Raw genomic sequence first — 15,044 nt, 5'->3', positions numbered from 1 at the left:
ATTATATATTTTATAATTATATTCACAAGAAGTTGCAAAGACAGTACAGAGAGGTCCCTTGTATCCTTCATCCAGTTTCCCCCAATGATTATATATCTTATAAAATTATATTATATATCAAAGCCAGGAATTATTGATTTACATTAATAGATTCACATATATGGATTCATGTAATGGCCATCTCATTCAAAATACAAAACTAAAGATCTCCCCCTTACTATAGTCACACTACCTCTCTCTCTCCTCCATCCTTAACCCTTAGCAATCACTAATCTGCTCTCTGTTTCTTTAATTTTGCCATTTCTGGAATGTTATATAAATGGAATTATACAAAATTTGACCTTCTATAACTGTCATTTTTCACTCCTCATAATGCCCTTGGGATCCATCCAAGTCGATGCATGTATCAATAGTCATTTCTTTGTATTGCTGAGTAGTAGTCCATGATATAGATGTAACAGAAATTGTTTATTAACTGGCCTATTAAGGGATATTTTTTATTGTTTCCTTTTTTGGCTATTAAAAAATAAAGCTGCTACGTACAGGTTTTTGTGTGGATCTGATGTGATTTGAGAAGTTTTCCAAATTAAATTATAAATTGTTTAAAAGAACATAAAATAGGATATATACCAGTCTCCCATCAGTGTGCAAAAACTAATACTAATGGTAATACATGCAGCTGAGTGGAACCTAGAGCAATTTGGGCATTTGTCTCCAAGACGGACACTTTTTAAATTAACACAAAGACTACCATGAATTATCTATTTGGCACTGCTGCTTCTAAGTCTGTGTTCCTTATTTTTATTTTTTTAAAATTATTGTTCCCCTAGGGAAACATTATAGATTTTTTTTTCCTAATTGTGCTCTTTCCTCATGATATTTTAAAGCCACAGACATTCTGGATGTTCAGTTATGTATTATCTGTATATCTGTGCTTTTCACATAAAAAGAGTACTTAAAAAAACCACCCACACACACAAGAACCAGTTTTCGCCCTTTGTTGGTCATATTAACACCCAGCTGAGAATTCATGTCCTAAAGTCATGAAAACACATCAGTGAAAATAGTGTGACATGCATAATTAGAGCAGGTGGGTAGCCAACTGCTGGAACCCTTCTCAAATTATTGCTCCATTTTCAAACAGCAGCACAGAGTTGACCCCCAAGATTATTCCCCTATGTTAGATTTTGGTTCCCTGTGTGTGTGTGTGTGTGTGTGTGTGTGTGTGTAAGGAAGCTTTTGCACGTGTGTATTAACTATACATACACGTGAGCATATAACAGGAAAATGTTGAAATGATACACAAGAAACCAATAATGAGTAAGAATGAGATTCTCAGAGCAAAACAAAAAAACAAAAAAACGTGAAACACCATTTTAGTTTTTTCTTTTGAATACAATAAGCATCATTACATTTTAAATGGAAAGTATCAGCCCATCTTCCATTATGTCTAACAGCCATTTATTATTCCAGTATCTGAATTATATGATGAGATCAACCAAGAGACATTAAAAGTAAAATGAAACCCTGAGTAATCATTCAAGACATCTGCAAGTATCTTGACAATCTAATAAATAAGGTCTGCCATTGAGCCTTCCTCACTGCAGATCAACAAACCCAGGAGGTTCTGGCATTTACATTGTTCTACTTCCTCTAGGTACAAATTCAGGAACCTAGACAACAATATTTCCTACTTCTATACATTTAGCCTATATTATAAAATTTACAGTTGCCTCTGGACTATCTCTTTAAAAAACACAATAAGGTTAAATTATTATTTAATTTTTGAGAAATTACGCAAGTTTTAGATAATTGTTTAATCCAAATGAGAAAATTGTTATTTTCTCATATTGCTTAAACAATTATCTAAAACTTGCTATTATTTTCAGGAATCTCCTAACAACATCTATAAAAAATAAATAGAATAAATCCAAAATTAATTTAATTCTCCCAAATTTCAAAAAATAAAATCCATTCAAATACAGTGCTAAAATGAATACATTGTGAATGAAATGATACATATACTTAGAATTTATATTGCACAATGATAACTTCAAAAAAAATGTAAAATGCCTCTTATTCAAGTCTTATACTGTAGGTCTGTACCTGCTCACTCTTCACATATCATGCTTTGTCTAGGAGACAGAAAAACTCAGTAGAGGAGCAGAGGGAGGGGAGGGGAGGCACAGAGCAGGCCCAAAGCTATGCAGCAGAACTGAGCAAAGGACTGTTGAGTGAGAGAGGCAAGACATATGGCAAAATAGCAGGCATTTCCTTACCCCTCACTGCTGTTCCTAACACCATTGCTCCTCAGGACTGGGAACAGTGCCACATTTCTCCTTTATCATTCTGCATCTACTCTGAGTGCTCCCTGACACAGTGGAAGATATTCAGTAAATGTTAATTTAATTGGCCGTCTTCATTGTCATCATTTCTGCCATCCTGTGCTGCTTTGGTGCCAGTGAAAGTGTACCTTTTCAAACTGCTATGAGAAGGCTGCCAAGGTTTTTTGAGCAAACCATATCTCATCCACAGTGTAGTTAAGCTATCCCTATTTAGACCTAAGTTCATCTTTTAGAATCGACTGGATGCTTAACTAATTGTTCAATACATTGAGAAGAAGGAGGCTGGGCACATGAATATTTTATCTTCCAAAGTCAAACACTAACAACCCCTCTTACATTGTCAGATAATCTTATGCATGAGGAGTAATAAAAATAGTAAACAAGAAAAGAAGCAACCCATATGGCTGTTACTACTGCTTCCAATCTTATTAGGAACAACAAGCCATTTGAACCACATAGCTGCCCCTCATCAGTTCAGATTTACATTTTATTACTGAGTAGGCAGAAAATGTTAACTTTTTATGAGTCCTGCTGGTTGGTAATTTAAGTCTGTATCAGGCACTGAAAGTTTGTAAGTTTGTTACCAAAATGATTCCATTCTACTGTAAAAAAAAATTTGTAATATATTTTAAAAATTAAGTGACTTACATTTGCTGAAAGCTGAGATGTGAGGGTAGCAACTTTTTCTTGTGATGCAACCAGCTCTCTCCGCAGTTTATGGATTTGCTGAATGCAATTAAAAAAAAATCAATGGAATATGCAAGTAATTTTTACTTAAAACCAATAATTCAAAACAAGAAAGCAAATAACTGTATTTAGCTCATTCTAACCCCACTATATCAGCACCAACTCCTGAAAAGAAAGGATATGAACACTGACTCCAGAGTAACAAGCAAATGTCATTCAAAAGGAAAGGGTTATGTGTCAAACTCAAATCTACAAATCAAAGTACGCTTACTTGCTCCATTTGCCATCCCTCAAATGGCAAATGACTCAAGAGCAGTTTATCCACTGTATTGATTCTTCTCCTTCTAGAAAAACTGTGGTAATAAAACTGTAGAAAAATATTTTCTATGTAAAAACTGTACACACACACACACACACACTTTTTAAATTTTTTTAGTGAAAGATACTCCATGTTCTTTTTCAGAAAATCTTAGTTTCCTTTTTCCTGTGTACATTTTAATTTCTCATAGTTTGAAAACTTCTCAAAAGCTATGGAATATCCTGCAGTCACTAAAACTTGGGCTTAATTCAACATTTAATCAGTTCACATTCGAAATGTTATTGGCTGGAGATTTAATGACTGCAGAGAAGGCTTCCCAAATCTGTATTATCATGACCTTTATTTAGTGAGTTATTATTAGCTCAGAGATGCTTTATAGCTTATCCACATCTTAAAAATCAGGGGAAAAAAGCAATGATAGGTGCAACTAATTAGATAAACCAATATAATGAAAATTCTAAAGTGTCTTTCTTTTCAGTTAAGTTCATACTCCAATAAAACTGAAACAGAAAAGGGTAAAGATATATTATATCATGTTTAAAGTTTTAATTCAAACACTTTCTGCGGTTTAATCTGCATGTCTCATGTTGTGACTAATAGGATAGAACATTTACAACAATCTGACACTTGGTTCTATAAGTATATATCTAGTCTCAAGGGATTTCAGTTACTTGGATGTTAAACATTCTACTTTTGATGCTTCTCATTTCTTCAAAAACAAGTCTTCTATAGTTGTAGCTGAACTTTTAGAATGCTGTCTCAGTTTGAAGGAGCATTCTTGACATAGTTTATTAACTGTATAGTTTTTGCCCCTGGGCATTAGATTTTGTTGAAAACAAATGGTGGTCAACTGAAACACTCTAACAAAGTAGAGAACTCTAAGCTGGAAACAGAGACAGTAGACATTTATATAATTTCACCAAATGTGATTCTATTTCATTCCTTTTTTTTTTTTTCAAAACAGAACACCCCGGTCTAAAATAACATTTATAAGATAATGACTATGAATGATTTCAGAAAATGTAGCATCTATTTTATTCATAAATGAATCCAAACTCAAAAACATTTCTCAAATTAAATAGTCTATATGACATGATTCCAGTATCTTTAAAATATAATCCAGGAAACTGTAAAGTGATTGAAATTGTTTTTTTTAAACCATAATCCATGATAGAGCATCAATGATAAAAGGGGAGTTGAATAACTACTACTATGGCAAATAGATGGAGCATTTCCATGCGTCAGTAGCTATACTATGATCAATGTTAGAAGCTTTGTCATGTCCATGTGATGTAAATAAACCACTTTGATTTTTAAAAATCATATCCACTCTTTAGTTCAGAGATTATAAAGACAAATTGGTTTAATCAATACTTTTCAAATATTTTTAAACATAGCACAAATTTTACTTTTAAAGGTTAATAAAATAAGACTTCAAAGGAAAGGAATACTTTTGCAAAAGCTGTTGCTAAGGCAATTTTTTTCCTCTGTTGTCTGATTGCCTCAGTGTAAACCAATCAAACAGTCATTGCCTCACCTTGAATAAAGTCATAATTAAAGTCCTCCTGCTCTCCTTGGCCAGGACAAATGTTTTGCCGAGGGAAATTAAAATAGTATTCTCTCCTGAATGCAGTTTGATTTGCTCATGAGTGTAACCAAATATGTATTTGTGAAATATGTGATTAGAACAATAGCTGCCACAGCAGACATAAAATAGTAATTAGAGGCAACAAGATAATGACACAAAACAGATAGTCTGAGACGCTGGTATCCTGTATTGTGAAGGCTTGGTGCCCAAGATGGTCTCACAGGGAGTGGGGAAAAGACTAATAAAATAGGAAGACCATAGGCCTTCATTTATCAATGATTTAATGAGTGCTTACCATTATAGACAACTTATTAGGTGTTGAGCTAAGACTCAATCTAGAATGTGAGAGGAGAGCTTGCTATACAAATTTCCTTTCATTTTATTTTAAAGAGGCAACATCAAAGACCATTTATCAACTAGCTGCCTTACTTCAGCAGTCCTATGGAGTTCTGCTATTGTATCACAGAGCCCTCTAGTGGTCACAACACTAATTTCATCATGAATGCAAACTAAAATAGTAAATATTGAAATATTGAAAGTTTTTTTTACCTCTGAATGAGCCTTTTCTTCAGCCTGTAAAACAATAAAAAGAAAGACTTTAACTACAAAAACTATTTTCAATTAATTCTGCAGGTGTAAATGAATAAAATAATCATGACGTGTTTTTTTTATTATCTACTATGAGAAGAATGGAATGAAGTACATAAAGTTATTCAATTGAAATAGTACAAACAAGTTACTTTAGAATTTAATATAAATGTTTCTTAATATATAAACCATAAGGTATTTTTAAAATATAGGTCATTTGATCCATAGATATATAATATTCCTTTAAGCAAAAGATAGAATTGAAAGACTCTAAGATGTAAATCATAAGCAACATAAACCAAATAATTACAAAATTATACTCTAAAAAATATGGGTGCATGAAAACTTAAAATATTATGTATCTTTCATACAGATTGTAGGAAACAGACTTCATAAAATTATAAAGATCTCCAGCCAAGGTTTAGATGTCAGAATTCTATTCTGTGATTTACGTATCACAAACAATGCCAGATAAAGCTGGGGTAACATACAGGCCTCTACTGATAACCACAGATAATTAACATTATTTACTTCTATTTTTTCTTTCTTTAGTGATTATTAATAATTTTAATTATCACAAGTCAGCAAAACGCTTAAACACTGAACACACGGAAACATCCAGTGATAAAAGTGTCTGGCAAACATTTTTGGCTATGCAGCATATAGAAAGGAGGACTGCCATAGGAATTTGCAGGGTGTTTTTGACTTGACTTCCAGAAAACTCCTAGCTCTGTTTTTCTTCTTCATGCCTGCCTGCAAAATGCCAGAAAATGAGTTATGTGCACCATTACATTTGGGAAGCTCCCTTATTCTGGGAAAAGCTGAAGAATGCATAATCTTGTTGAATAGTACAAGTCTGTTTATTGCCATAAGCAGATCCAAAGCTGAAAAATAATCTCTTATCTTCTATGTCTACTTTTGGGATAGTTCTAGATTAATTGATATAAAACTACTTGAACTATTTTTTATTGCTTTTCTTTCAGAAAACATAAAGCAAAGTAGTTTAACCACCAGGATATATTTTATTTGCCAGCAACTCTTTTAACCTGAGCTTTGTCTTCCCTATATTTTCTGTACCTTTAAAAATGTGTAAACTTAGTAATACAGTGGCTAAATAATAAAGTGGCTAAGTGGTAGAATCCTAATAACTTTTATAAGAAAACTGCTTTAAAAAGCAATCTTGAATAATTTACATTTCAATTTTAGATTTTTAAGGAAATATTTCATTTTATAGATCCTAATAATTTTAAGGTTTTATACACAGTTTGGTTTTCGAATAAAAAGTAAGCAAGGAATATTAAAAGTTTCATTGCCTTAAAACATATGGCATAATTAACTATGTAACTATGTCTATTAGTTTTTCCTAGTACTTTGTTTTTGTTGTTGTTGTTGTTGTTTTTCTTTTTCTTTTCTTTTTTGAGACAGGATCTTGATCTATCACTTAGGTGCACTGGCACATTCACGACTCACTGCAGTCCACTATGCCCGGCCTACTTTTTATATTTTTTGCCAGTTTATTCTGCCCAATCCTGCTTCTAGGCTTCCTAGAATTATAGAAAGCCGGTAAAGTTTCAAGAGTCAATAAATCATTCCTGTATTTTTTAATACTAATTTATTATTTTAAAAAATAATCAAGAAATATATGCATCACATTTAAAAAATCTGTAATAGTTCTGTCACATATACTAGTAGCAAGCATAATCATTAAATATCAATTCTATGCATACCGTATAGCATGACTTTTCTTGCTACCAATCTTTCAAAACTATTATTTGCTTTAACCTTTGCCTTCTTTCATACTCTATGGTTATTAATACCAGGTAGGTGTTACCATAAAAATAAAGCAATGAGCCAGAATATTAGTATTATATTTTTTTCAGTAGCTTAGGTGTGGGATTAATGATGTCATAATGGAATTGGATTATTTGCCAGTTTTTTTACAATGGTTTTGAGCAAGCCCAGTGTCCTGGAGATGATACAAAATATGAAACACTTGACTGAATAAAAGCTTATCCATGAATTCTTTATTCTGTAAGCCAATAAGTGACCATTTATCCATTCAAATTTATTAATTAAAAAGTTATGACTTTAGTACTAGCTATTTGTTAGGCAACATATTAAAGAATCCACAATGAATCAAAAATGACATTTACTCTCATGAAAAAATACAAATCAGAATTCAAATTCAAAACAGGTTAAACAAAGTTGTTAATACACAGTTAATCAAAAAAACATCTATTGCAGGGATCAAAACTTTAAATGCCTAACAGGACAAGGCTTATAAAGAATAAATGGACTTGAAGTTTTTAAAAAGTGACATGACCTTTCCTTGGCTGTCTTTCATTTTCCCATTTGACAACGATATAGACAGCAAGGGGTATTTCTTTCTCATGAGGAAAGCAATAGCACAGTGAAACCTAGCCACCCATATTTAGCTTCAGTGTCAGGAAGAAAAGCATTGGTGGAGGCTGTGGCTTACTGAGAGCCCACACCAACATCTAAAGGGGTCAATTACAGGTGACTGAAAACCCAGAGGAATTTCATCTTAGTATTGCTAGATATTCCATAGATATTCCAATTGTTTTAAAAAGGAATTTAAAATTTTGAATTTTTAGGTAAAAGCTCCATATTTCACAATACTTCACAGTGTTGGCTTTGATTCCCTCTCCCTGCTCTCCCACCTTTCCCCGTTCCCTTTTTTTTCCCCCAGACGGCATTTGGCTCTGTAGCCCAGGCTAGAGTGCAGTGGCCCTCACTGCAGCAGCCTTAGCCTCCCAGGTTCAGGAAATTCTCCTGCCTCAGCCTCCCAAGCAGCTGGGATTACAGACGTATGCCACCATGCCGGGCTAATTTCTGTATTTTTAGTAGAGAGGGGGTTTTGCCATGTTGGCCAGGCTGGTCTCAAACTCCTGACCTCAAGCGATTCACCCACCTCAGCCTCCCAAAGTGTTGAGATTACAGGCGTGAGCCACCGCGCCTGGTCTTAGATTTCAAAACAAAGACACAAACCATAAGTTTGCCAAAGGTAACACCTCTGCAGATCAGGTTAGGCTTGTGATTTCCAACCAGTTTGCAGACATCCTGAGACAAATGGGACAGATCTAGCTAATATTTTCAAATTTTATTTTATGGGTATAGTCCAAAGAAATTTGGCAACTTCCCTGATGTCATCCAATAATTACCTGACTGAACCAGGCAAGAATGCAAAGCAACTAAATCTCTATCCAGAGTTATTAAGAAGGCATGAAAAATAATAAGAAGTTGCTTTTTCATTTGATAGTTTAAAAAGCATTTTCATAGGTATTTTCTCATTGCCAATTAAATCCTAGTTCCTGATCACAGAGGACCGGGGAAAGAATGACTCCTCATCTTTTATGATGTTTCTCTTTAGTAGTTCCCCAGATATGCATTTATTTGAATTATTTTACTACAGTTTACTTGTCAATTCAAATATATCATTTTCATCATCTCAAATACAACTCTTTTAATTTTCTAATAATATCACCTTCTCATGTGGCTCGATCACCTCATCCATTCTTTACTCACTTCACACTATCTATCTTACCTCCATATATTGGCCTATAAACATATACATATATACACACACACACATTTATAGATATAGATATACCTATAAATATGTGAGTGTGTGTATATATATATACATATTCTATTTTAATCTCTGTTCCCATTTCATATTCTACTCAATACAGTATTTCTCATATATGCTTTCTAATTATCCTCATTATTTTGACATCCCACTCCTATCTACAAATGTACCCCTTGGGTTCTCTATAAACTTGCACTATCCAATCTAGTAGCTGCTAGGCACATGTGGCTATTTAAACTTAAATTAATTAAAATAAGAAAGTCAATTCATCTGTATGCCAGATACACTTCAAATAATCAATAGCAACATATGGCTAATAGTTACTATATTAGATAGTGTAGATACAGAACACTTTTATTAATACAGAAAGGTCTACTGGACACAGGTAGACTAGTAATCTGTTTTTCCTTAAACTTATGAACCTTTTCTTGAAGAATACATTTTTCATAAAACAACTTCAATACTGGGATATACGATACTTGTATATATTTATGGGGTGCATGTGGTATTACACAAACATACGACGTATAATGATCAAATCTGGGTAAGTGGAATATCCCATTCTTCATTTAAGAAGAATATCATTTCTTCCTGTTAGGAACATTCCAAATCTTCTTTTCTGGCTATTTTGAAATATACAATAAATTATTGTTAACTATAGTCACTCTATTGTGCTACCAAGCACTAGACCTTATTTCTTCTAATGGTATTTTTCTTTCTTTTTTTTTTTTTTTTTTTTTTTTAGTTTTTCTTAGGTTTCATAAAGGTAGTTTTATTCAAATATTAACTATTGTACATATTTAGACTAAAATGATAATGATGCTACATCTTTTGATGTTACACATAGATTTAAATGGCAATGGTTTAAATCAGAATACAATTCCCCAACAAACGGCGGTGCTGGCCCAACATGAGGAACACTAAGTCTTAATATATTTCTTTTATGTGTTTTTTTCATGCATATTTATACATTCCTCACTTTATCCATTTGCATAAAAAGTACATTTACCTAAACACTAATAGTGCTGTCTTAATTTCTGGAAGCTACGGGCAATTTTAATCATTGAACGGAGAAATAAGAAAAATATTACCTCTGCCAATAACAGTCTGATTTTGAATGACTATGTAAGGCAGTAAATATATGAGATTAACCTATAAACAGAAGGTTCAAACAAACATTTGAACTTAATGAAAATGAGTGAAAAAATTATTGCCCATGATGCTCCGTTAATCAGTGACAGCAGAGGCTATGAACTTTGCATGAACCTTACAATACAGGATTAAGGCTTATTCATAGTACTCAAGTCTCATTGAGATTCAGTAGGCTGCTTTTAAATATACCTCATTGTTAACCTAGCTCTAAAATGACTCACTCATAAAACATAACTTCCTGTAGGCTACTTTTTAAAAAGGATAGAATTGTATTTAACAAACAGAAAAACTCTCTACAATTTCACACATTTGCAAAAGAACTTGAAACACTGGTTTTTTTTCTTAATAAATAAAGTTTCTGCCCAAGTGTGCTGGCTTACACCTGCAATCCCAGCACTTGGGGAGGCCAAAGCGGGAGGAATTGCTTGAGGTCATGGGTATTGATCAGCCCGGGCAACATAGCAATGACCTTGTCTCTACAACAATTTAAAAATTAGCTGGGCATGGTGGTGCGTGCCTGTAGTCCTAGCTACTTGATAGGCTGAGGCAGAAGGACTACTTGAATCCAGGAGTTCAAGGCTGCATTGAGCTATGATTGTGTCATTGTACTCCAGCCTGGATGACAAAGCAAGACCTCAACTCCAAAAATAAATAAATAAATAAATAAAAATAAAAGTTTAAAAAATCACACTCTTTCAAAAATCGTATTTAAGAAAACATCTCTGGTTCTTTTATGCTTTTACCCTTTATCCTTAATGCTTTTACCCTTCAATAATCCTCTCAACAATAAAGTTAAAAATAAAAAATGAGGAGAAAATACTATAGAACAATTAACAGTCATGGCTCAGAGAATAAAACATGGACAACTTGTCATTACTAAAATGACAGTATAGCAGACTACATGGTTTCACAGACTCCAAGTCATACCTCAATAAGTTTTATGAAATTGAATTCTACATCCACTCATTGATTATAATGAGTGCAAAAAAGCCCAGTGAAAGCACATGTAAGTGACCAAAAAATGGCTGGTGGAGCACCTGGCACATTCTTGGGTATTGAGCAGCTTAGAGTATGCCCTTATTTCACTACACAACTCCTGTGTACAAGTCATAGATGAATGTCATCTATTCACAGTAACATGATCTATTTCATCCTTTGTGTGCATGGCAAAAGCACAAGCTTTTTCTTAACAGCCATTACTTACTGTAGAGTAAAGAGAAGATGTGCTGGACACCAGTGATAATGAAGAGCCATGAACTGGAGAAAACAAAGAGAACAATAGAGTTAAAATAACGAGGTCTACTCAAAAACCCCAGCCTTTACAGAAAAAGTAAAGAACGGGTGGTTAGGGAAATTAAGTAATAACAACTGGCTATAAGATTCTGAGAACCAGCCTGCTATAAATTTTTGGCAATCAGGACATTGAGACATGGAAGAGCCCCATTCATACTCCCTAAAGTATCTCAGTTGCCAAGTTATTAGACAGAAGTCTACAAGCATGAGCCCTACCAGCCTGTTTCTTACATATTGAAAGCTACGGTAAATTCCCGTATAATAAATAGAATAGCATGGAAATCCAAACTAAAGTTGCCATAAACTTTTAAACTTTAAAAAGCATATGTACTTTATTTATTTCATTTGTATCCAACAAAGGTCCATTTTCAGATTTTTTTCACCATATAATTTCAGGGAAATAAGTACTTTTATCTAATGTGTTATTACAACATTATCTGTGATGCATTAATCATACTCTTATAAATGTGGAATTACTGTTCCTTTACTAATTTTAGTAAGAGAAAAATACTTTTTTTTTCAAGGTGGTGTCTCAGAGAAATTGAGAATGGAAATGTCACACTGGCTTTTATCTATTTCAAATATCATTATAAACATTGGACATTCTGCTTTATACTTCTGTACTTCCAATGTACTAAACCCAAAAGGTGGATAAAATGGTGCTGAATAATATTTGCAGAAAAGTTTATCCTCTTTTTACTATGGAGTAGCATGGTTATTTCTGCTCATTGTGTATTAAACAAACATTAGTTAAGCATGAACAATGTGACAAGCTGTTGCTAGATCCTAGAACTACAAAAATAAATAAGATAAAATCCCAAAAGCTCAAAAAGAAGATATAATGTAAAAGATATTTACAATAGAGTACTACGAATGCTACTGAGATCAATATGGTGGGTACCACAAGGACATATGGGAGGTGCTTAAGACCTGATCAGGAGAGGACTGGAATAGCTGCACTAGGTTTGTGGCAACATGGATGAAAACAAGGGGATGGAATTGGAGGATACCAGGAAGAACCTTTTTAAAACTGAGTATATAGATGTGGTCAAAAGATGAATAAAGAGCAACCCCCAGTTTTCTAACTTGGGCAAAGCTACTACTCTATGTGATGTGCAAAATGTTGGTATTTGAGTCAATTATCAAAAAAAAAAAATTCTTTCAATCTCTAATAATACCCTCATAAACTAAAGTGTTACCCTGATGTACCAGAAAAAAGGTGAACAATTAATCAGGTGATCTCATTCTCATTCTTTTTATTCTTTTTGTTTATGATCTTAGAACATGTGGCTCAGTCTCTTCATCTGTCAGTATGAGGATTAGGTAGGATATCAATAAAGTCCCTTCAATCTAGTTCAATAAGTCTTGAATCTAGATCACCATTTAAGAACTAGAATAGGTCAGTATTCAATGTATGAGCACAAAAAAAAGCCATCTTGCCCACTTAGGCTAGCTTTCAGAAATTCAGATTATTTAATCCTCATATATTGAAGGCCAGAATTTCCCAGTATATAAAAATCACTTTATTTGTAAATGCTGCACTCTAGAAAGCCATCTGTGTGCTTACCAAATTATTTTAAAAGTTTTATGAGCAGCCTATCTGTGACGAGAGCAACAGAACCATTTCAGAAAGCAGTGTCCTTACATTTGAGAAGAGTTATGTGTTGTCTGTCTACATGGTGACAATCAGTGGAGTCATTGGACATAATTCACTGTCTGTCATAGTGAACTTAGTGGTTTGGTTAATATTGCAAAAGGCAATGACAACTCTTCTCTACTGATTTAGTGCCAGTATATTAAATCCATAGTGGTGACCTGAAAAATATGAGCCAATTTTCACTGCTGCCTAACCCCTCAGTCAGAAGATATTTTAAATAAGAATGTAGGAAGGGAAAAGATAATGGAATAGAATTGTTCTTTATTCTCATATTTCATCCTTGTGACAAACCTATGAAGTTACAGATGCAGAACTTAGGGCTAAGAAAGTTAAGAAACTTGCCTAAGTTTACACCACAAATAAATGGATGGCAAAAGGTTTAAACTCTGGTATATCTCAAGATTTGGAGACCTTTCTTTTAAACATAATTATTAAGGTTAATAATTTCATTCTAATCAATTTGCATTTTACGTCGTTTTTTTTTTTATCCTTAGCTGAAATGCTTTATAATATGTATGCTGTAAGTTTTCTTTATGGATACTAAAAAAAAATTCACTAAATCAAAGAGAAAAGTCTCTCAAATTATTGTTAAATTTGACATTTGAGCTTCTAAAGTTTAGAAAAATATTTATATTTGAGCATCAACTCAGCTTCCTGAGGTTTTCAAGCTGATTTATTTAGAGTAGTTACATAGAACTATATAACTATAAAGATATTTAACAGGTTAGGTGACAATTTTATTGCCATTGGATGAAGAAATAATGACTTATAAGCAAAAAAGTAGGTACAGTATGAATTCTAAAATGATATAACAAAAAATTAGCACCAGAGGGAATTTCTGGGAATGTAAATCATCAACATGTGGTATTTTCATAAAATAATGTTTCTGGTTTGCATGTCTTTATGGCTCTTTAACCGAAATGTCAAACAAAACATTTGCTTTGATATTTGATGCACCTGGGAAAATAGTTTCTATGTATATTTCTGTATTGGAAAAGTAGATTTAGTCTAAACTCTTCTACAGCCAACTATTAATCTAAACAAATTCTGCCATATTTCCAAATGCATAAAGCAATAGAAGATAATATAGAATAAAACTTCTTCAAGCTTCTAGTTTCCCAAATGATAATTACACTAATTTATTTTCCTCTTCAGAAATCTTTGTGATGTGAGTGATGCAATGGTTTCCCTCTCAGGGTTTAAATAAAGTGACTTCATCTTTATTCCCCCCAACACTTACCTTCTTCCATGCTGTCTCTGAATGAGCCTGAATGACTGATGGCACGAGGTCTTTCCTCCAGAGAAGTGGCACTCCCACAAAGCTGGGAGTCATCATAGAGATCGAAGGAAGAGTCTTGGGCTGGGATGCTGTTTGAGCGCATCATGCTGGGCCCAGGAAGGTTAAATTGAGACAAATTTGTTGGGCTCACTGAAAAACAAAGCACACAGAGCCTATTACTCTGAAGCTTGAAAGATGAAAATAGCAGGTTGATAGAAAGTAAGAACATGATCCCAATTCTTATGAAAACATGAATGTATAGTGAATCCCTACTTAAGGTAAGAGTCTGCTTCTGAAATATCCAATAACAGATCCCACTGAGTCCCTCTTTTCCTCTGGCACTTTCATGGCAAGCCTTATGTCAATTTCTAAAGCAATAGTACACAAAACCAACAAGTCTCATGATTAGGATCATCATTATTATCAAAGTTAGGTTATAAGGAGATAGCATGTAATAAACATTTTCATAACTAAACACAATGTAACATACATGGTATCTGTAGCTCACCATAAGGTTAATTATATG

At 33.4% G+C, this 15,044-nt stretch overlaps 1 protein-coding gene across 9 annotated transcripts in view; it reads right to left on the bottom strand.

Annotated features, from left to right (window-relative positions):
* The window catches only part of NAV3 (neuron navigator 3), an 890,032-nt gene that overhangs the window by 61,885 nt on the left and 813,103 nt on the right, over positions 1-15,044 (bottom strand). For all 9 annotated transcript variants that reach the window (XM_050749287.1, XM_050749288.1, XM_050749281.1 and 6 more), the window contains 4 exons: positions 14,480-14,668; positions 11,494-11,546; positions 5,489-5,512; positions 2,994-3,071 (listed from right to left, as the gene is read on the bottom strand). In XM_050749287.1, the coding sequence (XP_050605244.1) occupies positions 2,994-3,071; positions 5,489-5,512; positions 11,494-11,546; positions 14,480-14,668 (344 nt within the window). The remainder of the gene's footprint in view (positions 1-2,993; positions 3,072-5,488; positions 5,513-11,493; positions 11,547-14,479; positions 14,669-15,044) is intronic.

This window comes from Macaca thibetana, chromosome 11 (genome assembly GCF_024542745.1).
Source record: "Macaca thibetana thibetana isolate TM-01 chromosome 11, ASM2454274v1, whole genome shotgun sequence".
Lineage (NCBI taxonomy): Eukaryota > Metazoa > Chordata > Mammalia > Primates > Cercopithecidae > Macaca > Macaca thibetana.
This window is presented reverse-complemented; position numbering and strand designations above follow the sequence as displayed.